This window comes from Acinonyx jubatus, chromosome B4 (genome assembly GCF_027475565.1).
Source record: "Acinonyx jubatus isolate Ajub_Pintada_27869175 chromosome B4, VMU_Ajub_asm_v1.0, whole genome shotgun sequence".
NCBI classification, from domain to species: domain Eukaryota; kingdom Metazoa; phylum Chordata; class Mammalia; order Carnivora; family Felidae; genus Acinonyx; species Acinonyx jubatus.
Window position 1 is genome coordinate 39,874,219 of NC_069387.1, and position 25,266 is coordinate 39,899,484.

The 25,266-nt window shown below is 45.9% G+C and overlaps 1 protein-coding gene across 1 annotated transcript in view; it reads right to left on the bottom strand.

Annotated features, from left to right (window-relative positions):
* Positions 1-25,266, bottom strand: part of ANO2 (anoctamin 2) — a 338,133-nt gene that overhangs the window by 32,560 nt on the left and 280,307 nt on the right. The window contains exons 17-19 of the mRNA XM_027074096.2: positions 11,246-11,357; positions 9,007-9,064; positions 8,742-8,842 (exon numbers count right to left, since the gene is read on the bottom strand). Of these exons, the coding sequence (XP_026929897.1) occupies positions 8,742-8,842; positions 9,007-9,064; positions 11,246-11,357 (271 nt within the window). The remainder of the gene's footprint in view (positions 1-8,741; positions 8,843-9,006; positions 9,065-11,245; positions 11,358-25,266) is intronic.

Consider the following 25,266-nt stretch of genomic DNA (forward strand, 5'->3'; position numbering starts at 1 on the left):
CAAGCCAAGAAGAGGGCCCTCATTAGAAACCAAACTCTACCAATTCTTGATCTTCGACTTTCCAGCATCCAGAACTGTGAGAAATAAATTCCTGTTGTTTATGCCACCCAGTCTATGATATTTTGTTATGGAAGCCCAAGGAGACTAAGTCAACCAAGATAATAATGGCCCAGCCTCTCAGTGCTTGGATGAGAATTGAGTGAAACAATGTCTATATGATCCTTAGCATAATATCTGGACATAGTAAGCATTCAATAGGTAATTAATATTTTTATTTTTAATATTAAATGCTAAAATATGCCTGAGGATATGGTCTTTTCATACTTCCCATTAATGCACAATCATAGGGAATGAAATTAGGTAAAGGAACAAGGTGCCAATTCTGCTAATCAATCTAAGAGAAAGTTTCTAGGGGATAGTTGGGAGGAGAATAGCAGAACAGTCAGAATCATAGACTTGAAAAGTTAAAGGGATTTTGAAGTCCATGCTCCATTCAATGCAGGAATTCCCCCCACATTCCCTACACAAGATGATTTAACCCCTGTGTTTCCAGAAGAACATTCTCAATATCATTAGGTATAGCATTCCATTGTTAGAAAGTGCTTCTCACAGTTAGTGGAAATCTAATGGTTCAAAACAATGTTTTGATCAGTGTCTTGTCTACTACCATTTGTCATCAAGAAGATGTAGTATAGTAGTGTAGTGTAGTGGGTAGAAGTCTGATCTTTGATGTCAGAAAATAATTGTTTAAAACCCAGTTTCACAACTCACCAGCTATATTTTCTTGTCAAGCTATTAAAACTCCGTAAGATTTAATTTTCTTATCTACGAGAAAATAAAGATCAGCTACCCCATAGGGTCAGTTAAGGAGATAATCTCTGTAACATGCTTAGCTTAGGGCTTGGTACATGCTAAGAGCTCAATAAATATATTTATCCTTGTCCCTTTCATCACTGTCATCATTATCACCATCACCATCACAGAAGGATTTAAAGAATGAGTTGAGATCCACAGAAGCCACAGTAAAATACAGTATTTCATAATAAAAGAGCAAGCAAGAATTCTGTGATAATAAGAAATTGAGAAAAATCTAGGTGAAGCCTAAAGATTCTGAAGCCAAATAGTTTGGACTGGCTGAGACCCTGTCTGTAGGTCAGGGCAAAAGGAGAAGTGAAGAAAAAAAAATGAAAGAGAGAAAAAAAGAAAAAGAAAAAAGAGAGAAGGAGGGAAGGATGGAGGAAGGGACGGTCTGGAATCAGAACTAAAATTGAGACTTTTCCTCCAGATAGCAGTAATCAGAAAACGTGGCCAAATTTTTAGTAAAGAATAATCAGTGGTTTTAATTAAATATGGAAAATTGAGCACATGTATATATCTCTTTTCTGAAACACGACTAAAATGATAGTGAATGAATTTTAGAATAAACAAAACCACAAGGTTAAAGAAAACAGTCATGAATACAGCAGTGTATTCATGTTAATAAATATCTTAGAAGACAGACAGTGGATAAAGGGGTTAGCAAAGCTGTGATGGCTGAACACCAAGTGCCTGCAGTGAAAAGCAGCAGAAAAAAAAGCAAGCCCTCTCATGCTGGAATCTCAAAAAGGTTCAGAAGTTTTAGGCACTAGGTACTGCTAAAGGCAGGCAATAGTGATTGGTCAAGGCACTGCTTAAGGAGGAGGAGTAGACCCTAGTGTCTCTGCCCAACCATATTGCCCAGGTGACTGACTACCACTTCTCCCACAGGGGGATTAAGAAGTTTATTAATTAATCAGCAGGATTAAGAAGTTTATTCAGAGGAAAAAATGAACTGGGGAAATTACAGATCTGAAATGAGTCCAATAAAATGATCAGAAGTAAAGAAATCAATAAACCCACAGAAAAAAATAGAAAAGAAATAAATAGACAATAGGAAAGAAAAAATAGAAAAGAAAATAAATAGACAATAGGAAATCAAATAAGCAACTCCAACATTTAATCAGAAAGAGAAGGCAGAGAAAATGGCGAGGAAAGCATAAAGAAATATAAGAAAATGTCCAGAGCTGAAAGATATGCATTTTCTGATTGGAAGGACCTACTCAGCATAATGATGAAAAAAAGGACTTCCACCAAAGCCCATCACCATGAGATTTCACAACTCTAGGAACAATGAACATGATTCTAAAAGCTTCCATGACTAGAGAGACAAACAGATTCTCTAAAAATTATTTGGAACAAAAAGATATTAGAATTCTCAACATCAGTCCTTGACATTAGAAAGCCCCAGGGAAATTTATTAATATTGAGAAGGCAAATGATTTTTAGCAAGGGATTTTATACCTAGCCAAAGTATACATCAAGTGCAAAGGCAGAAGAAAAAATGTAAAACATGCCTTTAAAAACAAGGTTTTTAAAAAGATATCCATGCATCCACTCTTGTGGACCCACTCTTGTTCCTGGAGAATGAATTTCACCAACCAATGATATAAAACAAGAAAGGTAACAATGGAATCCAGCAAACAAGAAATTACAGAAAAAGGAAGTGCTAGATCTAACTGGGATTCACAGCTACATAGAAGGTTCAGTGAACAGTTTTGGTTTGAACAGGAGAATGAAGATTCCCAGAGGATGGTCTCCAAGAAAAAACAAGACATCTGATGTGTTAAATGAGGCCATATAGCTGGGAAAATGGACACTTAAGTACTGCCAATAATGTCTAGTAAGTATCATGAAGGGAGAAGTTTAGGTAATTATGACAAAATAAAACAAAGAAAACTAACCTGACCTGAAGCAGGGGATGTTTTCCCCAAGGAAGAGATGCATAAACCAACTAAATGATAAAAGATGGCAGAAGCATAGGAAAGGGAGAGTGGCATGATGGGTGAAGATGTGTTCTTGGCAGAGGAGATCATCTGTGCAGCGGCCAAAGGCAAATATGAGAACAGCTCAGAGAAGGGACTGAATGGAGTTCCACATGCTCAGAGCATGGAGTAGGAGAGGAAAAGTGAGGAAAGAGAAGAGCAAGAAGGCAGCACAAGTCTATGGCATGGAAAGTTAGCCATATTAGGCAGTGGCCCAGCTGACAGATTATGGCAGCAGAGTCCAGGGTAATTGCAGTGGACATGAGAAGGAGGAGGCAGACTGAGACAGGCTCAGGAAGCAGACTTAAGAAGCTGTGGTGACCTGTACGTGGGAAAGAGAGGAACCAAGGACCATTTTGGGGTCTTCAGGCTTGCGTGTGGATGGTGGTACAGTTTGCTGCGACAAGGAACACTAGAGAAGAGGCCCTTTTGATGAGGGGGAGGCAGGCGTGTCAAGGCAGAGGATCCCACAGGACAAGAAAGTAGGGATGTCTAGTAAGCATTTTATACATGGGTCTAGAGCCCTGAAAACAGATTTGGGTGGAAGCTAACAATAATGAGAATCATCCTGGAGAGAGCAACCAAAACCATAGCAATGAGCCCCACCTGTGGATGGAGCACAGGGAAGGAATACCAACAGTCCAGGGATGGGGAGAGGGAGAGGAGCTTTCCAAGGGCAGGAAAGCAGAAGTCACAGGAACAGAAGGCCAACTGCTAGACCATGTAGCAAAGAAGGGAAGGGCAGAAGGGGAGCTTCAGGAATGACACTGCAGTCACTGTGTAATACACTGTGGGCACGTCGAAGATGATGAGGGGAAAAACAACCCACAAGTAATTCTTATGAACCCTTCCTTCCCAGAAGCTGCCCTTCTGGAGATCTCAGTGACCATTAAAAAAATTAATAAAGAAGGTCCCTCAAGAATAGGATTTAACAGGAATCCTGCAAATTGTATACCATACAGATGGCTGTTTGGAAAACTTCAGATTACGATTCCGGCTGTACGATACACTCACTCGTTAAAATAACTCCTTTGATGTTACCCCCTTGTCCTTTTCATCTGCTCTGCTATTTTTCCGTCCCTTTTTAATGACAGGTCCGAGAAACTGTCTGGAAGGCTTGGAGCCTTTCCTTTGCTTGTGCCCCATGGGCTCATCCCAAGACCATGGTGATTGTCTGTCACACCTTAGGCCTTCCCACTGCAGGAATCTGGGGCCTAGGCAGCTCCGTATGCCTCAAGCCTCATTAAAGAAGGCAGGACTAAGCCCTAAATGAGCCAAACAAGATGAACACAGCAACCTCTGAGCTATGATTCCTCTCCTTGACACCTGACAAGGTTCAAATTTGTTCCTTAAACTTCTGATTCATGGCCAGATTCCACTGTCTTTGAGAACACAGACCTCCTTTGCCTGTGATGGCTTTAAAGAGAGACTGTTTTATGTCTTGAAATGTAATATTTATCACATTTACTGAAAAAAAAAGCATAAAGTTTATAGAATCTTACTGGCCGTGTCCAGGGTACATTACAACTATTTGGGGATGTGATCTGGTGTTTTTAGTAAGAATAGGGATGGGGGGACATTTTGCTAGTGGAAGTATTGATCTACTTGCTCTGTCTCAGACTTTGCCCAGGAAAGAATCTGGCATTTGGAAAAGGTAGGCATTTTACCTTTTATTAAAAAAAAAAACCACACCCATCTTTCTGAATGATAAAAGGCTCATTTCCAACTTTCCTTCAAGGAAGACTGGAACTAAGTTTGAGTGAAAATTATAGTGAGAAGTTAGGATGTGGGGTGGCACCTTTTAGGGGCACCATCTGATTCATACCAAAAGTCTATATTGCACAAACACATATGAGAAAGGCAGGATGTGGGGGGCAGCAGTGAGGGAACAGAAACCCCTGATAGGGGACTCAGGTAATAAATAGCACAAGATCAGATTCTGCCATACCGCCCACCATGTCTGAAGTCATCTCAGATGGAGCTGCCGATGAGCATTGTTCTGGGGCCTGTAATGTTTAAAACCATCCAGTTCCTCTCTGGAAAGCATCTGTCACAACTGTGTCAGGCCCCAGGAGCCTGGGGTTGCTAAGTGGGGATAGTTCAAGGCCAGATCACGCAACCCAGTTTTATTTATTATCATGTCTTCAATTAGTCACAGAGCTGCCTTTAAAGAGCCTACTGCCCCCAGTTTTATGGCCTCCCTTTGAAGCACTTTGTGTTTCCATCCCCAGGGTCTCTGAATCAGGCCTAGCCAAGGTGGGACTGCTGCCTTCTGGTGGAAGGTGCCTGGAGGGAGCTGGGCTTCTGCACGGCCCTGTCTGGGACACCTGCCAGATTTAGGGGCAGCAAAGGAGAGTCTGAGAGAGTTGGTGGAGCTTATCCAGGTCCCAAAGGGCAGCTGTACAGTAACCATGGACATGCCTAGTATCTGTGCCAGCCTTGTGGAAGCCTGTGGGATTAAGAAGTGATAATATTGCTCTAAAGCAACGTTTCCCAAGCAACAGTCACATTCCAACAGCAGTTCATTTGACACCTTTGGAGGTCCTTACACTTGGCCCTCATCTCATTAGATGCTCCCGTTCAGCTCATTTCCTGCTCCTGTTCAGCCCCTCTGATGGTGGTTAAGGAGAAAACCCCAGTCTGCTGCTGGCATGTCTTTAACAACTCCCCAGTGCCCGTGCAGCTTCCTTTAGAACAAAGAGAATGCGGATCTTAAGCTAATGTCATTGGTTATTTAATAATGTTTACTTCTGACTGTATTTCTTTCTACTGTGATTTGCTGTTCACAGTAGCTGATAGTGTTCATGTTCCATTTTCAGAAATGTAATGAATTTAAATAAAACATGAGTTGCTTTAGAGGAAATTAATATGCAACAGTCAGGTAGTTATGGAGAAAAAAACTTAAAGGTTAGTTCACAAATCACCAAAGATTGGACACGGTGTTCTACAAGAAGCCTACTAGAGTATACAATTCTCAAGGGCATTAAAATTGTGGTTATGGTATGTTTGTGAGACACACACACACACACACACACACACACACACACAGAATCTACTAAGAATGTTGCATCCTTCAACCTCAGGGAGAGAGGTAACTGACTATCTGGCTTACTGATAAAGGTCACTTAGATAGTCTCTTAATATTTTAAAACTTTCTTTGGAAGAATCTTAGAAAACTACTTCCAGAAGTAGATGATAAACATCTTCTAATTGTATAATCTCATGTTTTTTTACCCCAAATATTCTTAACTAGTATAATCACCTACCTAACTCCTCAGCCTTGCTTCTGTTTTTAAAAATCAAATCCGGTATCTAAGACTAATATTTACCTCCCTTGGGGAAAGAATTTGATGTAGGCTCTGAAGGTACATGACTCAAAGGCCATCAGGCCCTGAACAGAAGAGAAAAACAGTGCTCCTGACTTGATCTTTTTAATCTCACTCTTGGGCTTGCAACAGTCACAAAGCGTCACTTACAAACATAAAGCTAATGACATTCAGTAACACCTTGGCTGCCTGGAGCCCCTAAGAACGGTTCTTCCTTTCTCGGATTTCATATGCTCTATTTTCGAGATAGCTGAGTATTTATCCAACCTTTATTTGTACATAAGCCAGGTTGCATGAAAATCTTTCTAGAATAACTTTAACAAGGTCACACAGTGAGTATACTACAATGGCTCAATTAAAACCCAGATCTATTGGACAATCTCTGTCTTACTGAAATGTGCTACCCCCTCCAAAGAATTCAAGACCAATGGGTCTTATTCTTATCATTTATACCTCTTCTTCCTGTCAGGTCAACTGTCATATCTCTTTTGACTTGGAAAGACTCCTTTTTATTTTCTTGCTTATTTCATGTTTCTCAACTGTGTCATTCATATAAGGATATCTCCAGGTGCTTAAACTCTGGATTGGATGGGGTCTAATTTATTGAGAGTGGGTTCTGAGCAAAGAGGGGAAAATCCAAAAATCACCATCATAGTGATTTCATGTAACTGAACTCAAAATACAACCTGTAAAATTACAAGAACTTTGGAGACAGAAGACTCCAGGGCTTGGTAGAAGGATTTCTGCTCTACATCCTCAGCGATTAATTACATACTTATTATTATAATTAACTATATATCTTATGTAGTTCATATATATATTATAATTAACTACACAGTTAAATTGTATGTGTCCTTTAGCAACCTAGAAACTGAAATGAGGAACAATCTTTTGAAACAGAAGTAACTTGTATTTGGAAGCAGCAGTGCCCAGTTTTATTGAGTAGAGGACATGGTCACAGAATGTCACAGCTGAAATGAGAACACCTTGGAGATGATTCTAATGCCATTATTTTCATCAGGAGATGAGGACAGCAAGACTTAGAGAAGTGATTTGTCCCCAGCTTCATGAGTCACTGTACAATTTCCATCAATTAATTAAAGTGTGGCATATTAAACACATATCAAGCATAAACAAGAAAATTTAGCCTTTGAGGCAAACAGCCATGTGTTAACTTCATCTGTTATGAAGTAGATGGGTGGGGGACATGCCAATACACTGTCCAAACATATGCCTGAGCTCCTGCCTCTCTTCTATCTATAAAAGGCCTCTGGTCCAGAGTAAATGGGCTAAGTAGCAGAGCAGATGTCCAGGCATAAATAAATCCCATGCCTGCAAGCTGTATACAATTCCATCCAGAGCAGAATAATGATACACTGGAAGGACAGGTGTCTTTCCCAGATGTCTGAAGGAGAATGGACACTTTCCTTTGTAGCAGCAGTGGAGGGGCTGGTCCCTTGGCTTCAAAGGAGCCAGATGTGGCTTTGGTACATCTTTTCTTGGTCTGTATATTTTCTGGATGTTTCTCCACAACAAATGTAGTCTCTCTCTGAGATGGTAAGCTCCTAGGGGACAGTGACCATGTGTCTTACCAGCTTTGCTTGACTATCACCGAATGACTGTCAACCAGAAAGCTGGGGATGGGGCACAGTTTCAGAGGGCTGGGTTTCTCAAAATTGATGATTTCCGGACTGGTGACCAGAGGCTGGCTGCAGCAGGGAGGTGAAACAAGATGTCCAGACACCAACATTCTTGCCAGTCCTTATACCAGAAAAACACACACCCAAGAGCCATCTGAGATTGTGTCAGTGTGAGGACAGAAAAGCACCCTAAGCATTCAGCTTAAGTAATGGTATGAGAACACCAAAAAGCAATAGAAATGTGTGGTGGTGGTGGTGGTGGTGGTGGTGGTGGTGGTGGCGGCGGCAGTCAGGGGAGGGGGGAGGGGTTACATTTTTCTTTGACCTGAAGGTAGATTTTCACTTACTGCATTTTCTTTCCTTTTAGATCTAGTGCCTACAAGTCTGTGTTTATTTTCAAGTCGATCTCAATGCAACACTTAAGGGAAAGAAGTCCTTTTGTGAAATCTGTATAAAACCATGTGGGAGGAGAGAGAAGATCCACATGCAAATCCAGCCTGAGCTTCATCAGCTCTGCACCATTCCCTCCTCCAAGACCACGTGTGTCTAAAGTATTACGTAGTATTTCCCCCTTTCGTATTCATTTCTACCCACCATAATGAAAGTCTACATTACTTATTCAGTGGGAGGACAGCGAGCATTCAAAATATTTTACACTTTGAGGTCCGAGATACCTGAGTCCTGGCTCTGCCACTTAGTCATTACATTACTTAAGCAAGTGCTTAATCTTTCAGAGCCTCAAACCTCCCCAATCAGATGGGTAGACAAGCCTCATGGGAAGGGCCCTGCCTCATGGGGAAAACTATTGGCAAGTGGGCAGAGGAGTAAATAACCAGGCTCTCTGAGGGGAGGAGGCAGGGAGCATCCTGCTGAAAGTCTGGCCCTGCTGGGCTAGGCCCTGGTGGCAAGTGAGGAGATAAGAATTCATTACATACGGGACTCCGATCTCAAAGATGTTATTCTGGATCAGCTGCTTCCCCAACATGATGATGCTGAGCTGAATGCAGAGCTCCATAAGGCAGCCTCCCGGAGCACACTGCCCAGAAGAGAAGATAACAGTAGATGTGGTTAAGACCAAGGGGAGCTCAGAGAAGCAAGGGCAAAAAGTAAAGCGTGCGAAACGGGGTAAGGGTGAGGCTGAGGCCAGGGGGGCGCCTACATACCACCAGCCAGCCATGGATCACTGGTGGCTATACTTGCCTCTTCCATGCGGTAGCCATCAAATACATAAACGTAGCTTCCAGGTCTGCCCACGAACCTGAAATCCACAAGCATGGGAGAGTTAGGGAAGGAGAAAGGCAGGGTTGCTTGTAGGCATGGCCTTCAGAGTGGAACAGCCACCACCTGGCGTCCTCTTTGAAAGTAGGGGCTAAATCACCTAGGGCCCTCACCTGTACTACCCAGGGTTCCAGGGAATAGGGGCCGAGGCTGGAGCTGGTGTGGGGCTGGGAAGGTCACATGTGTGGGTGTGCATGTGTGACAATCTCTGAGCCTAAACACCACACGGTTTGCATGATATCTAAGTGTACTTTCTGTGCACCTTCTTCCCCCAACTAATGCCAAGAATTGAGTTCTGATTGCAGCTCTTCGGTGAAAGCTTTTGATTTCCCAGGAAATGAAGGGGGAGACAGGCCAAAGTTGCAAGTACAGATTCCTGGGGTCTGAAAAGAAAAATCCAGACTCCTAACTGAAAGCATCTGAAGGAATGGAAGCAGCCTGCCTCATGCTTCTTCCAAGTAGGGTCTATTTTACTGGGGAACAAGAGGATGGGGCAGGTGGGGGTGAAGCAGAGAGGTAAAAGCCAATCATGGAACCAGACAGGTAATGAGAAGATTCCTTTTCACTTGTAATGTCAACCCCTCATCCACCTGTTGAAATCCTACCCATCTATTTAAGGCTCAGCTCAAATCTTTCCTTCTCTGTGAAGTCTTCTTACTGTCTCTGTTCACAATTACATATTTCCCCATCACTTTCTTAACACTTCTCTTATGGCATTTACTGCAGTGTGCTGTTGACAAGACCATCTTTTTCAATATGCCACAAATTTACCTAAGGGTCGGGACCCTATTTTTTGGGCTGGAATTTCCATGTATAAAATTTGCTATGGATATTAAATCTAGAGACAAAGCACCAGTGGAGTATATACCCATTAATACAGACAGTCTCTCTACTACTATAATTTCATAAGAGTCAAGAGCAGAGATCCCAGGAAGGACGCTGTGGTTTTGGTCAAAAAACATTTATAAGAAACTATCAAATATGTACAAGAACCGTTCTTGCTATCAATGCCTGCTTGATGAGATTTTAGTGATAGGAAAGCTTCCTGACAGTTAATCATTACTGGGAAATCTCCTTATAGGTAGCCAAGTGATCTAACCATGAAAAGTATTCATCAGAAGTCATTTTACATCCAGACAGTCTATATAATAAAGAATCTGACTGGCCTTTGTTGTTGGTTCTTGGGAAAGCCTCTACATCCTTAGAATTTCTTGGTTGGAGTCTCTTTGTTATTCATGGTGGCCTCTTGGGACTATACCTAAATTTATGCTAATGAGATCACTCAGGATGGGGGAGGCTGTGCCAGAAAAACCAACTATGTGATTAGAGGGTTGAACCTTTGATCCATGTAATAGCAGCCTGACCTCAGGGAAAGAAGGAGGACTGGAGGTTGAGCTCAGTCACATGGTGAATGATCTAACCAATCATACCTACCTACGTACCACAACCTTACAAATTCTGGCCACTGAGGCTTGGATGAGCTTCATGGTTGGTGGTACACATCAACGTGCCAGGAAACTGATCCATCTTGAGGACACGGAAGCTTCTGTTTAAGACTTTCCTAAATCTCACCCTATGTGCCTCTCCCATTTGCTGGTTTGGATTTGTACCCCCTTTCTATCGTAAAACTGTAATTTTAAGTGCAGCACATTCCTGAGTTCTGTGAGTCATTCTAGAGAATTATCAAACCTGAGGAGTTAGTGGTCGTAGCCAGTGGGTACCAATCACGAGTGGCATAGGAACCCCAGGGCCTGCAGCTAGTGTTCGGAGTGAGCAGTCTCGTGGAAGATCATGCCCTTACTTGGTGAAGTATGTGCTAACTCAGGGTAGCTAGTGTCAGAAATGCATTGAAAGACTTCCAAATCACTCACCAGACCTGAAATTTCCTCCTACATCATCCTCAAAGTTGGGATGTCCAGATTATTCTAAGACTCACCCTCTGGGGCCCAGGGTCAAATCCCTGCAGTTTCCCAGGTTACCTGAATCTGAAGATTCTAATCCAAAATGATGTGGTGCGAATGCCATTGTTTCAGGAATGACAAGGTGGGGACAGAAGTGGGGAATAGGACTGAGGGTGTGAATGGGCAGCAGGGACAAGCTGACTCTAGCAGGGACCCCTGTCTTAGTGACAAGTCACCACGTGTGACACCATTATACTCACCGCCCCTTGAAAAAGGCCACATAGAAGATAGGCGAGTAGGCATTGACAAACTTTAGCAAGAAAGCTTTGAGTATCAGGCGCTCTTCAAAAGTCTGTTCTGTTTTTGGAACCTCTGAAAGATAAGAGCAAAGATGCTAAGACTGAGAGGCATATTTTTCACCTCTTCAGAGTTTTAATCCCTATTACATAAGCCATTGGTCTCTTGGCTCTTACTGCTTCAGGGTAGAAACCAAGAGACCTGTCTCTCTAGCACAGCAGAACTGAAGTCATCTGGGAGTCCCAAATGGTTTACCAGATACTATGAGGCTACAGAAGGCCAAGGGTACATATAATCATCACCTTTCTCCTTCCACTTCCCTCTTCTTACCCACTCTAGCAATGGTTTCTTACCATACCCCTCTGAGGGGGATCTTGGCTGGCAGAACTTTCTCCAACCACCCTCTCTTCATCAAGGGGTAGTCAGCTTTTCCCTGTGTGATTGCTGCTTCCGTAAGATTTTATCTGAACAAAATCCCTGATGAAAAAGGCTTGTTAACCAATGAACAACAGTCAATAGGCAGCAAAGACTTGTCTTGGGCACCATGACATTGTTCCTCTTCTCCGCCTCCTCCATTTCTAGCAGGACAGCCTGGATCTGTGTGCTCTCTGGATAGGCTGAGACACTTCTCATGCACTCACTCAAATGATGAAGGATCATCAGATAAGTGAAATAAGCACAAGCCTAATAATTTCTCAAACTCGGGGGCCACAGCCCCATTGAGTTCTATGAGGTCCAAGCAGAGGAGCCAGCTGATAATCCCCAAAGGGGCCTGAGAAATACTGAGCAGAAAACCTCACTGATGCCTTTGGAAGACCCGAGACCCATGGGATGCTCGGTGGACAACTGGGCAGAGTGTTTGATGGGGATTTCATAGACTGTGACAAATGGCTTGGCAAAGATAGGAGGTTAAAGGGTCACATTTCAGGGGCAGAAAGAAAGCACCAGCCCTGTATCATGTGCACTGGTAAGTATCGCCTGAAAGCGTGCTGAGCACAGGGCCAAAGTACCAGGACCATGCCAGCCAGGAGGTTCTGTGTCCAGATGAGGCTGACACACAGACCCACCTGACTTGTCTGCCCACCTGACTCACACATAGCTTTTGTCAGAATCTTTGGAAAAGTGGACACAAAACTCTGTTCCCTCCCCTGGAATTCCTTTCCCTGGGCCCTCCTCTCATGTACAAATCCTTCATATCCTTCACCATTCAGATCAGATGTTGCCTATAATCTCCTTCCTGAAGCCTTCCCAGATGACGTCAGATGGTAGAAATCTCTTTTTCTCCTACAGTATTTTACATTTCTCTGTATTAATTACCCACATCCAAGCCCTTTGAAAACCACAACAGTAGCTTTAATTAATCCTCTGTCTTACTTGGGGTGGCCCTCTGTGTCAAGAAGTAAGCAGTTTGGGAGTAAGTGGCTTATTTGGGAAGTGCTCCCAGGAAGCTTGGGGTAGTGAGACAGGAGTGGGGAAGACAGCATGGATGTGTTCACGAACAATTTAATGCAGCAGGCTACCAGGGCTCAGTCCCACTGGGGGGTCTTCTTAGAGACTGTGAAACCCCCCTCATAATTATTACACTGAGGAGTGAGAGCAAGTGGAGCCCCAACCTGGTTGAAGGTTACTGCTGGACTTGACTCCCTAGCACTTCCACCTTGTCCTATGCATGGGCTGAGCATGCTTACAACCAGAGAACACCCACATGCAGGGAGCTGCAGTGACCTCCTGGGTGGCCAAAGGGATCATGCGCTTTCAGGAGTGTCTGCTCTGATCTGCTCCACACCTGTTGCATACATCTGCTATCTCACGTCATCCTTACCTACTTGTGTTGGGGTGGGGTTGGGGGGGGGAGACAGTACATCTCACTGTTATAAATAAAGGCAGCTCAGATCCAGAGAGATTAGAGCCTTGCTCAAGACCACACAGCCACAGTGGCTCTTATGGATTACGTAAGAGTTAAGGTTTTGAACTCATATCTGCCTGTCTTCAAAGACAATTTTTACTCTGCCGCACTGTGAAATCAAGATCTTTGATTACTGTTTACATCGCACATCCTCTGTCACCTCCCCACCCTCCACCCGCAGTCTAACATGATATATACCTAGGAAATATCTGTGACTGTTCAGTCCACATTAATTGAACACCCACCATATGATGCCAGGATGAATGAAGACTTTACACTCCTCAAAGAGCTTAATTTAACAAGGTCTCTGTGAAAACCTTTTGCAAACTGCTAAGTCTTTTCAAGATTGAATCTATGAGTGGCAAGGTATCATTTCCCCTCAGGTCATGGCGGAAGGGGATCTTAGGGAAAGAATGCTGTATTTCCATGATCTGTTTTCCCACACAGCACAGTGCGCCCCTCATTCATTTGCAATCTTAGAACACAATCCTGAGGATAAGAGACAGTGCCCAACATCATCAGTGTGGTCCAAGCACAAGCATAAACCTACTAAAGAGACAGTCACAGGCATGTGTGAACTCTTGGGGATGAATGGCCCTGGGAGGGGCCTTGAGAATGGGAAAGCTTAGAGATGCAGGTAGTGATCACAATTGTGATCTGGCCTTGACTTCTCTCTAGGCTGAAAGAGCCTTGGGAGATGAGAGCTACTCATTGTTTAGTCATGTCCTAGCCCCCATGAGCCCTAAGAAACATGGCATCATCCTTAGGCAGACAGTGACATGGAAAACCAGCTCATTCTCCAGGTGCCTCATCATCCTGAAGCCTACTTGAGTTTGCTTATGCTTACGAACAGTCCTAGAGGCCCTGGCAGGCCATGCCGAACCTACAGAGCACCCAGTCACGCTATTCTGGGCTCAGCTGTGTGTTGAGGGGAGTGACTATTTGATTGTGTTACTCCAGAGGTGGCTGTAGGGGCAGATTTTTGCATCAGACACACCTGATTTCAAATGTGGAGCATAATTAGAGGTCTGAACTTCTATAAAAAGAATAATGACATCCGCCCAACAGGGTTGCCCTGAAAACTGCATAGGATTCTTAGAAAGCCCTCAGCCTAGTGCTTGGCAAGTGCCAGACCTCAATCAAGGATAGCTTCTGTTGTCCTAAAGTGTTCTCTTCTTGCATCACCTCCTCCAAGCTGGCAGCCCTGCTTTCTGCAGCACGGTTGGGCCTTCCATGGCCAGGTGTTTGTGCACATGTCTTAACCGCAAAGATTCTGGGCATCCTTTCCATGTTGTTTAATGAGCACTTTCTACCAATCAACGGGGAGGATAATGAGATCCTGCTGGCACATAGCTGGGAAAATCTAATCGAAACAGCCCATCCTCACCTCTGCAGAAGTCCACCACCCAAGCTTCCCGAGGTTCTCCAGACAACTATGAAAATAAACACTGCCAGGGAATCTGGAGACACTGTCCTCATTTTATAGGAGATGAAGTTGGAAAAGTCTACCGTGCTATCCCTCAGCTGGCAGACAGCTTGGTAGTTTTCTCCTTCCTTCCACGCCTGGAGGGACACGGCATTGCCCATGAGACAGAAGTCCGGGCCAGTCCCACACTGCATTTGGATAATGATCTGTGTTCACCATTTACAGTGAACAGTGCCTCAGCTGCTATTTCTTCTTTAGTTTATGTACATCAGCAAAGCCCCTCAGATATTTAAACTGTAAGGCCTTTTCTGTTCCTGCTACAAATTCTGCCTGACAAAGAGGCCAGTGCATCCCTGTTTGATTTATGCTTCTCAAGTCTTCCCTGGGCTCAAGATCCACATCCCTTTCTTCGGTCTGATTCCTATTCTCCTTGACAAAAGAAAAAAATGCTGAGGCCCAGGAAATGCTTACCATCAATTTCTAAGGTCACTTTCCATTTTAAGATCTCATAACCATAGGGGTGCCTGGGTAGCTCAGTCTGTTAAGCGTCTGACTTTAGCTCAGGTCATGATCTCATGGTTCGTGGGTTCAGGTACCATGTTGGGCTCTGTGCTGACAGCTCGGAGCCTGGAGCCTGCTTCAGATTCTCCCTCTCTCTCTTTCTCTCTCTGTGCTCCTCCCTGGCTTGTGCTCTCTCTCTCAAAAATAAATAAACATTAAAAAAAAAGATCTCATAACTGTGAACCCCCATGTGACTGTTACCCTCACTTTCCCAAGCCCCATGCCACCCTCCCCTCGCCATGCATGGTTTGGGTGGCAAAACAATGAGCATAGTCAGATACACCTTCTGGTAGGCCACAGCTATCACTAGATGTACTCTTCTAAGCATATTCATTGAAAGAATGAATGAACGAATGAATGAATGAATGAATGAATGAATGACATGAAAAAATATGATTTGGAATAGTGAAAAAATATTTATCATTTATTAAAAATTCCCTGTCATATTCCAAGGACCACTGTTTGTGGGTATGGAGTCACAAGAAAGACAGATCTGCCTAATTTCAATTTCAATTTAATTTAATCAATTTAAATTTCCCTACCTTATCCACAAGATAAGAGCTGGGGATGTTGGGGTTAGATGCAGGGCCATGCCCATGCCACGCGAGGGGCAGGGAGGGACAGGAGGTGAGGTGCTCTCTGCCAAAGAAGAAATGTAAGTGATGGGGGAGGGGCAGAGGCACCCAGCAGAAATGTTCATTAACTTCCCTGTCATTTGTAGTGGGATCCCATCATTAGCATCTCCACAGAATCTTTAGTAAAGACGCATTAAAACCTGCTTTCCTCACCAGTGTTGAAAGAATTTTGGGTTTGTTCTTAGGGGAGGGATATGCCAAAGGACTGAGTCCTGCTTCAACATGGCCACAGGTCATGAACAGAGACCACCATGTGCCCTATTGTGTTACAGAGGAGAAAGAGACACAGAGACAAGGAAGGAGGGAAAGGGAAGGAAGGAAGGAAGGAAGGAAGGAAGGAAGGAAGGAAGGAAGGAAGGAAGGAAGGAGGGAGGGAAGGGGGGAGGAGAGAGGGATGGAGGCAGAGAGGAAAAGAAAGGAGGAGGAGAGAGGAGGGGAAGGGAGGAAAGAAGACAGAAGGGAGACAGGAAGGAGGAGGGGAAGGGAAGGGAGGGAAGGAGGGATGGAGGGAGGGGAGGAAGGAAGCAAAGGCTTTCAGTAGGATTTTGAGCCTTTGTCCCATGTACCTAAGGCAGCCAATTCAACAGTAACAACCACTTCTTGTCTCTCATTTTAAAATAGTTTGGGTATAAGAAAATTAAAACTGATGTCACCCCAAAATAAGTATTCAGGTCTAAGGAGCTGAAAATTTGGAAACTTGTCATGTAAATGTGGCTAGAAGGGGATTAAGAATGAGGAACAGAGAGGCACGTGTCTTTGATTTTCTTTTATAATCTCCTTTGAACTCTTTGTACTCAGATCTCCCAATCCCTGCAGGAATTTCCTCCAAGTTCTGGGGAAAGAGAATCTGATCCTTTCAGGAAGCTTTACTCCAACTGGAAATGAGTGGCTCCTTTCCTCCATACTGATAAATCATGGGCCTAGTTATTATTTATTAGTTTTATTTCTGAAAACAGCCTTTGCCTGCACCTTTAGGGCCATGAGCCATCATAAATAATGGGCATTTCCAATAAACAATCCAAATCCGCTTGATAGGCCACTAAATCAGCTGGATGCCCCCACCTCAGAGAAGCTCTGCAGCCATGTAATGTGCTTCACAGAGCCTTCCAGGGAAGGCTCCCAGGGAATACCTTCCAGGGATGGAGATAAGTGGGGTGGGGGTGGGGATGGGGGTGGGGATGGGAGTGTTAAAGCCCTGAAGCTCCAGTTAGACTATTGGATCTGTCTCAGTAGCCAACACTAGGAACCTCATCTGTCTATGACAGAGACTATATGACTCAAGAAACAGAACAAGTTTTCCCAGGGTCCACTTGGGATGGGATGGTGTCTTCAGTACAAGCAGAACAATTTGTACTGCAGGCCACTGGGCAGGATCCCCTCATAAGACACAGACCTCTGGAGTGGTCTGAATCTGAGACCATGAGAAAACAGCCCAGCCTTATGCTTCATAAAACTCCAAGCCCAGTGCCTTTAGGCTACAATCGCTACAGGGAGGTGAAGTAGGGAGTCAACACAGAGAGTGTGGGTAAGTAGAAGGCAACCCTTCTCTGTCATTATATGCTCCTGAAATCCCATATCCCCCAGAAAGTCACCCCAGGTTGACTGGAGGCCTTCTGAGGGTTTCGCCTGCTCCCAACCTGTTGAAGCAGATTTCCAACAGAGGGCAGACTCTATCCAGGACCAGGAAGGGCAACCACATGGAATTCCTGTACAGAGCCATTACCCAGCCCCCCTTTTTGTTAAGTGTTAAACCTCTGGAGTGTTGTGTCATGAAAAAATATGAGTACAAATGACCCAGCTGTAAACTGCCTTGGAAAATAATTAGTATGAAAGCCCAAGTTAGTCCCAGGGGGCCAGCTCAGAATTCAAAGTCCCCAGAGCTCCATCCTAATCATATGGAAACAGTATGGCCAGCAAGAGGATGCCAGCTGCAGAACCTGAATTTTTGAAAAGCAGCTCGGGGTAACTGGAGCCCCCAGCAACCCAGCCAGCAGATACAGAATGATGGTGACAAAAGGAAATGAGATGTCCAAGTGTATGTTTCAGGAAGTACCAGCCCCGGCACTGCTCTGGGCAGAAGGAAGGAGGGCCTGAACTTGTGTGGCTGAGTCAGAAAGCAGAGGTGCCTGCCCCTCTCCCCGCCTCTCCCCCAGGGCAGATCCAGCTTCTGCAAACAGCTACGTTTTCTGACAGCCCTACCACCTGGCCTTCTGTGTGTGTGTGTGTGTGTGTGTGTGTGTTGGGGGCAGGGACAGAGGTAGGTGTGTCTCAGCCTCCAATATGATGCTGTTGCCTTGTTTGTGTCATTGGAAAGGAATCACCTTAGGAGAAACCAGCCAGCTGGGTAATTAAGCAGCCAGAGCATTGCCTAAGGGAGCTGAGAGCCCCAGAACTAGAGATTAAGGAAGGGCACTCCTGAGATATGCCTGAACCCTAGAGAATTCCGTAGTGCAAGGGATCCCTCCTTTAGAGTCAGGAAGATGACTTTTGATCCTAGACGAAGGGACGTGAGACCTGCTGTGCTGTCTAGCAGCCTAGCCCAAGGTGACAGCATCACAGGGTATCTCATTTTAAGAAAGAAGGAGACTAGGGGCGCCTGGGTGGCTCAGTCGGTTGGGCGGCTGACTTCAGCTCGGATCATGATCTTCCATTTTGTGAGTTTGAGCCCCATGTCGGGTTCTGTGCTGACAGCTCGGAGCCTGGAGCCTGCTTTGGATTCTGTGTCTCCCTCTCTCTCTGCCCCTCTCCTGCTCATGCTCTGTTTCTCTCTGTCTCTCAAAAATAAATAAAGATTAAAAAAATTTTTTTTAATTAAAAAAAAAAAGAAGGAGACTAAATAGGACGGGAGCATCTGGGAGGGGGAAGAGGAAGAGAGAGAGACTGATTAATACTGTTATGGGCCAATCAGGAAAACCCCATGCTCAGTGCCCACTATGTGCCGGGCACTATACGGGCACTTGCCATGGATTCCCCATGTGATTGCTATCACAGCCCTGTGAGGACTGTCTCCCCATGGCAATGATAGGAGTGGGGAGACAACAGGTAGGTGTGCCTGGTTTGTGGCCATCGACACTCCCACGACACCAGTGGGTCATCTTGCAAACACACACAGGTCTGGAAAAGCCCGGTGAGAAGGAAGGGAGTCATTCTACCTTAGCCCATCTCCTCATGCCTTTCCAGGGAAGGCAGCTCAGAAGGAATGCTTTTATCTTTTTCATCCTTCCCTAGTTCCACAAATGTTTATCAAGTGACTATTGTGTGCCAGGCATCAGGCACTGGGAATACAGTGGTGGCCAAAACCAATAAGCTCCCTGCCATGAGGAGATTACAGTCTAGAAGAGGGGCATAGATTAATGAGACCATTCTGGAGAGCAATGAGGATAAAAGGCAGGGAGATGAGAAGAAAAAGGGGCAGGAAGATGGTTTTAGTCAGAGCGGTCAAGAAGGGCCTCTGGAGAGCTGACCTCTCAGCTGAGGCCCCAGGGATGTGGTGGAGGGAGCACGGACGAGCTGGGGAGGAGCCATGGGTGGTAACCACAGGGAAGGGCAGCAGACAGGAGAGACCTACAGATGTGTAGAGAATGGAAAGACCCCAAGGACTGGAACATTCTGAGCAAGGAGAAAGCATTTATTAGGCAGTAGAACTGGAGGAGAAGGCAGGGGCAGGTCAATGGGACTTCACAGGCCACAGAAGGGACTTAAACCTCACTGGAAGCACAATGGGAAGTCGCCTTGGGGTTTTGCAGAGGGGAGGGATATAGCGAGATTATATTTTAAAAATATCACAGAAGATGGGCTGTGTATATGTGTGTCAAGAGGGAGATAGGTATGGAAGCAGAGAGACAAATGAGGAGTGCACAGCGGTCCAGGCAAGAGATGGCCAATATTAGGATGGAACCTATGAACTGTGATCAGATCTGGGGTATATTTGAAGGTGGGGTGGACAATACTTAACAGACTGGACTCTAGGTTTGAAAAGAAAGAGAGAAAGAGGGAAAGAGAGAGAGAGAGAGAGTGAGTTCGGGTCCGGGATGACACTTGGGTTCTAGTACAAGCATCTGAGTGGTTGGTGGTTCCACTTCCAGAGAGGGGAAAAAAGTGGGTGAGAACTAACAGGTTTGGAGGGAAAATTAAGAATTCAAAGTTGGACACATGGAGTCCTTGGACCTCTGTGCTTCTGTCCTCCCTGGGCCGTGCCCCCAGTGGGATGGAGCACTGCATGAACTGTACCATCCTTCAAAGGTACCCAGCTAGCTTCAAGGAACCAGAGCCTTGAGCAAGTCATGGCCCCAAGTGGAGGTGGAGGGCACACCCTGTGATATCCCAAGTGCTTCCTGCTTCTGGTCTTTTTCTATTGTCTGTGACACAACTCACAATGCTGTAACAGAAGAACACAGGAAGACCTTGGGCCGGAAGGACTTTTCTGTCCCAGTGTTCCCAGATAAGGGATTTATTTTTCTGCGCCTCACTGTCCTCATTCCTAAAATGGGACCTTCCTTAAACATTTCTTGTAGAGTCTGAGGGAGATAAAGTATGGAAAGCACCAAGCATAGAGGAAGGGCTCCAACATTTGCTTTTATTATTTTATGTACCAAAGCATTCTAGCAGACATTTAATTTCTACACCTGCCTCCTCTTTAGTGAGACAGGTACCTGCAAGTTACCTAAAAATCTTGACAGAGTCCTCTTAGAAGGTCAGGGTGGGCATCGCTTGGGTTGGTGAGGGCCCCTGGAGTCACCAGGGTAACCTCTCTCTGAGGGAGATTCAAAGGGATAGTATCAGATCTACTGTGTTTTGAAGGTTAAGAAGACAAGCTGTATGTCCCGGAGCCTACAGGATGGATGGCATCCTGGAGATGGGGGTAGAGGCATAGACGGGTGTCCTGAAAGCAGGCGACCCTGACGGCTGCAGCCCCTTGACTGAGCTCACTCTAGAGGGGAGGATCATCCTCCCTGAAGAGCAATGGCCTGCCCGGGGCCTGCGACCCGGAGGGACCCTCTCAGCAATGGCCCAGACTCTTCTGTCAGATGGGACAGGGCCAGCATCCAATAGCAATGCTGTGCAGCAATGAGAGGAGGGCTGGCCATACTGCAGGTTTGACTTCCCTGTTTAAATGTGGATGTTGGCCTGACTGCCTCTATGAGTCAAGATCCCATCAGGAAGCAGAACTCCCCTCACTGGTTCAAAGGAAGTGACCCTAATGAAGGTATTACTTACTGCAGTGAGGGGGCAAGGAGAAGAAATGGTGTCACTGGAGCCCAAGAAGGGCCATGAGGGAGGACTCATCCTGTAGAATCTGTGGATACACGCAGTTTTTTTTAAGCTTTTTAAATGTTTATTTCTTTATTTTTTGAGAAAGAGTGTGTGTGTGTGAGCGGAGGAGGGCCAGAGAGAGAGTCTCCGCACTATCAGTGGAGAGCCTGATGTGGGGCTTGAACCCATGAACCATGAGATTATGACCTGAGCCGAAATCAAGAGTCAGACACTGAACCAACTGAGCCACCCAGGCACCCAGAAAGGATGCATTTTTGTCAGAGATGAGGGAGAAGCAGGGAAGAACTACCCCCAATTCTCCCTTGTGCCTGCTAAGCTTCCTTCTGTTCTTCCATGGCTTCCTATTGAAGTCAGAACAGGGAGCCCCAGTTACACCATCGGCAGAGCCTCAGGGATGCAGGACATGGTGCAAAAGGGTGGAGAAGGGGTCTGGAGAGAAAACAAGGCAAACAAAGAATGCCCACCATACTCTGTTCTCTTCTTGTGGCTTAAGTCTTGAGTCTGGGTTCTTAGAAACTCAAAGAAAGGGAGAGAAATATATCGGACTTCCCACTAACAGGAGATATGAGTGCTTCAGTGACTAACTGGAAAAAGGAGAGAGATGTGTTCATAGTTACCGTTCAAATTTGGGAAGAAATTCTTGCTAGTTATATGAAACTATTACAAGTAGCATGCTGCTAATAATAGTTTCATATAACTGGCATGGATTGTTCCACGAACTTGGGCTATAACCATGATCAGGTCTTTTTTATTATTAGCAGCAGCCTCCCATGATCCAGGACCCTCCCAGACAACATTTACAATACTTCGTGCCCGCAGCACCAAGGGGGCCCTCAGACAATGGCAGAATCCACTTTCGCCACACCCTTCCCCTGGCCTCACAGATGGGCAGGCAGGAGGCTCTTCCTCCCCAGTTGCCTGAGGCCACCCAGAGAGTCAGGAGCTCAAATACAACCCCACGGACCTGACTCAGGCCAGATTTCAAATTACCAGCACTACAGCCCCCGCCCCCCCCGCCCTGTCCTCAGGAAGACACGGGTTCTGGCCTGCACGCACCCACCCGCATCCACACGTGTCCTCGCTGTGGAGTACCTTCCTGAGCAGACTCGGTCTGCAGCAAAGCCCACTCTCCTTGTCCCAGGGCTCCGAGCCAACAAAGCCAGCACGTCCCCCCTAACTCTGAAAACACACGTTGCCCACATTTGATGGAAAATTAGATCCATCCATGTATGTCCAAAATGTTCTTCTTTAAAGAATTTCTGATGTCCTGGCAGCCTTTGGTAGCAAGCTTTGTCTCCTTTTTTTCCTTTCTTCCCTCTTTTCTCTTTAGTAGTGATACATTGGCTTTTCCTGATGGTAGCTTAGAACTGGATTTTAGACTGAGCCATTTCAAATCCTCAGAAAAAAGCTTTTTTAGAAAATTTAATAAAGCATGAGGGACTCCAAAGTTTGTGAACCTGCGCAGGTGTCCTGATGCACGCAGACCTAGGAGGCAGGCGACGATGCGCTCAGAGTTTGCTCCCTCCAAGTCTCCCTGATCGTCTCAGAGACCCCTACCATCTGCCACTCACATGGGCCGGGGCATTGTCTTTTAAACCTTCTGGAGCCTCTGGTTGCTTTCTTTGGCTTTCTCCACACATCTAAAGTTCGCTGAGGAACCAGGACCGCTATATATTACCAGACAGTAGAGCATCACAGTCTTAGAGTTGAGGCCTGACTCACCACCTCCCAGCCGAATGACCTCGGGCCTATTAGCTGTTTATCTCTGTGTCTCAGTCTTCTCCACTCTAAAATGGGAGTGTTAAGAGTCCTGATGCCCTTGGGGCTTGTTTTGAGGATTAAATATACTGATAAACAGAAAGTGCTTACAGCAGCGCTTGGCATGCTCTAATACACATACACACACATGCTCACACATGCCACCAACCAGATGCTCCTGGGTCAAGTTCCTAAGCGTCTTCAGGCTTCCCAGAAGTGAAATGAAAGCCATGACCAGTTCCCAGCTCTATGGTGACGATTCTGTGGGATGATGTATGTACAATGTCTACCAGTGCCTGGCACATGGCAGGTGCCCCCAAAAGTCCTTCACCCCATCCCTCTTTTTGTTCCCTTCCTAGCCCCACTTCAGTGGCCCTGGGGCAGCAACACTCAGAAGCACGGCATCATCAGTATTTAAACAACTCAAGAACACAGCCATTTTCCTACAACTTGGAGACTCTGACTTGGCACACCACCATCCTTTGAGCACCTGCAAGATGCCCAACCCCAAAACTAGGAGAGGCTCACCGCAGAGTGAAGGGTGAACCACACAGCTCCACACACAGCCAGCGCTGCGCACACAGTTTTGAAAGGGAGAGGAAGAGAAGGTGGTGGTGGAAGAGCTAGAGATCGAGAATGATCCTGATAAAAAACAAGCTGCTGACATCTTGGTTATTAAGGCTAGAAGCCTGCTGTCAGCCCTGCCCCTCTCACAGCTGGAGTGCGGACATGCTCCCCATCTGGGCCGAGCCTGACCCATGCCTATGTTGGTCACGAGAAGACCCTACAGTTTTCAGGAGCTCTGGACATCCTGCACCCCATGTGTGGGTTCAGAAGCTCGCTGCCTCAAAGGCACCGTCTATCCCTGTGCCAAGGAAAAAGCATGGTCTGCATGCTTGTGCACCCCACCCCCGGCCAGAATTCATATGTTGAAAACCTAATCCCCCTTGTGATGGTATTCAGAGGTGGGGCCTTTGGAAGGTGCGGCCTTTGGAAGATGCTCAGGCCATGAAGGGGGATCCCTCAGGAGTGAGTGGGGTGCCCTTGTAAAAGAGGCTCCAGAGGGGCCCCTCGTGCCTCTGCCATATGAAGACACAGCCATAGGACCTGGGAGAGGACCCTTCCCCAGCCCTGTTGACATCCTGAGCTCAGACTTCCAGCCTCCAGAGTATGAGAAACACATTTCTGCTGTTGACACCCACTATGTGGTATTCTGTGATAGCAGCTGGACAGGCTAGGACCAAAGCATGCCTTGAGCTCGTCTACTTGGTGACCCTTGTCACCTTGCCTCATACCCTGGCCTCCCATGACATCTGAGTCCGGTCTGATTTTCCTGGACATCTGGGGTCCTGATGTCCTGCCCAGCTATTGCTTGTTTCCCATCCCAGAAACCAGACCCTTTCCTATAAACCACCACCTGGGACCCCTTCAGGAATGAACAGATCACTGGGGACTGTACTGTCCCACCTATTCATTGGGATCCTCACAAACTAATTACTGACGCTTGCTGAAGGGGGCTACCCACCTTGCAGAGCAGACTCTGGCCACCAAGGCCCCAAGCTTCACTCATTTTCCCCTAGCAACCCCATCCCACCACCTAGGTCCCAGCTCAGTCTCTGCCCCACCATTGCCATACAGCCACTAGCTCACGGTGTGTCTTGCACCCAAGCCTGTGACCACTGTTACCATGGCAGCCAGGGAGGCGATTACTGTGTCTTTATATACCACTGCTGAGCCAACTCTTAACACATTCTGGAGTCTGTCACAAATATTTGTGGCCAGAAGGGACCTCAGATGGGCCTGATGTCTGGGCCTGTTGGGAGATGCTCCCAAGAAATCGGTCTTCACCACCCAGCCTTTGCAGGAAACACTTGGGAACTCGCTGGGGTTGTTTACACCAGCTGTTTGCACCTGGTGAGCAAGGCGGTAGTCATAGGCTCCTCAGCAATCAGGAGATCTGAGGCAAGAAGCCAGACGGGTATTAAAGCCAGCGTGAGAATGGCACAGGAAACCCCTAAGCCTGGCAGAATCCTCATTCCATTAGGTGGCCTTATTCACAACTTTTTGTCTCCATGCAGGCCTGGGGGACTCTGCAGTCATACCTCTGCCTGAAGGTGCACAGGTCACCCCTGCTGTGCACGACCACCTCGGTGAGTGGGTTAGTGTGCACATTCTTGGCCATTAAGGACACTTTAAGTCTTCTGATAGCTTTGTTGCATCTTTCAGTGACTGTCCCTTCAAGCCAACTTCACATTTACCTTATTCATCTCAATGTTTCTGCAAATCCTTTTGAAGGTAGGAAATAACAAACACATACATGCTCATGGTAGCTTCCACTGTGGCTTGCAGGATGCCTATCCTATGGGCATTCCCCGGAAACAATTTTTTTGAATGCATAAATGAAGACAGAGATAACTGCATCAG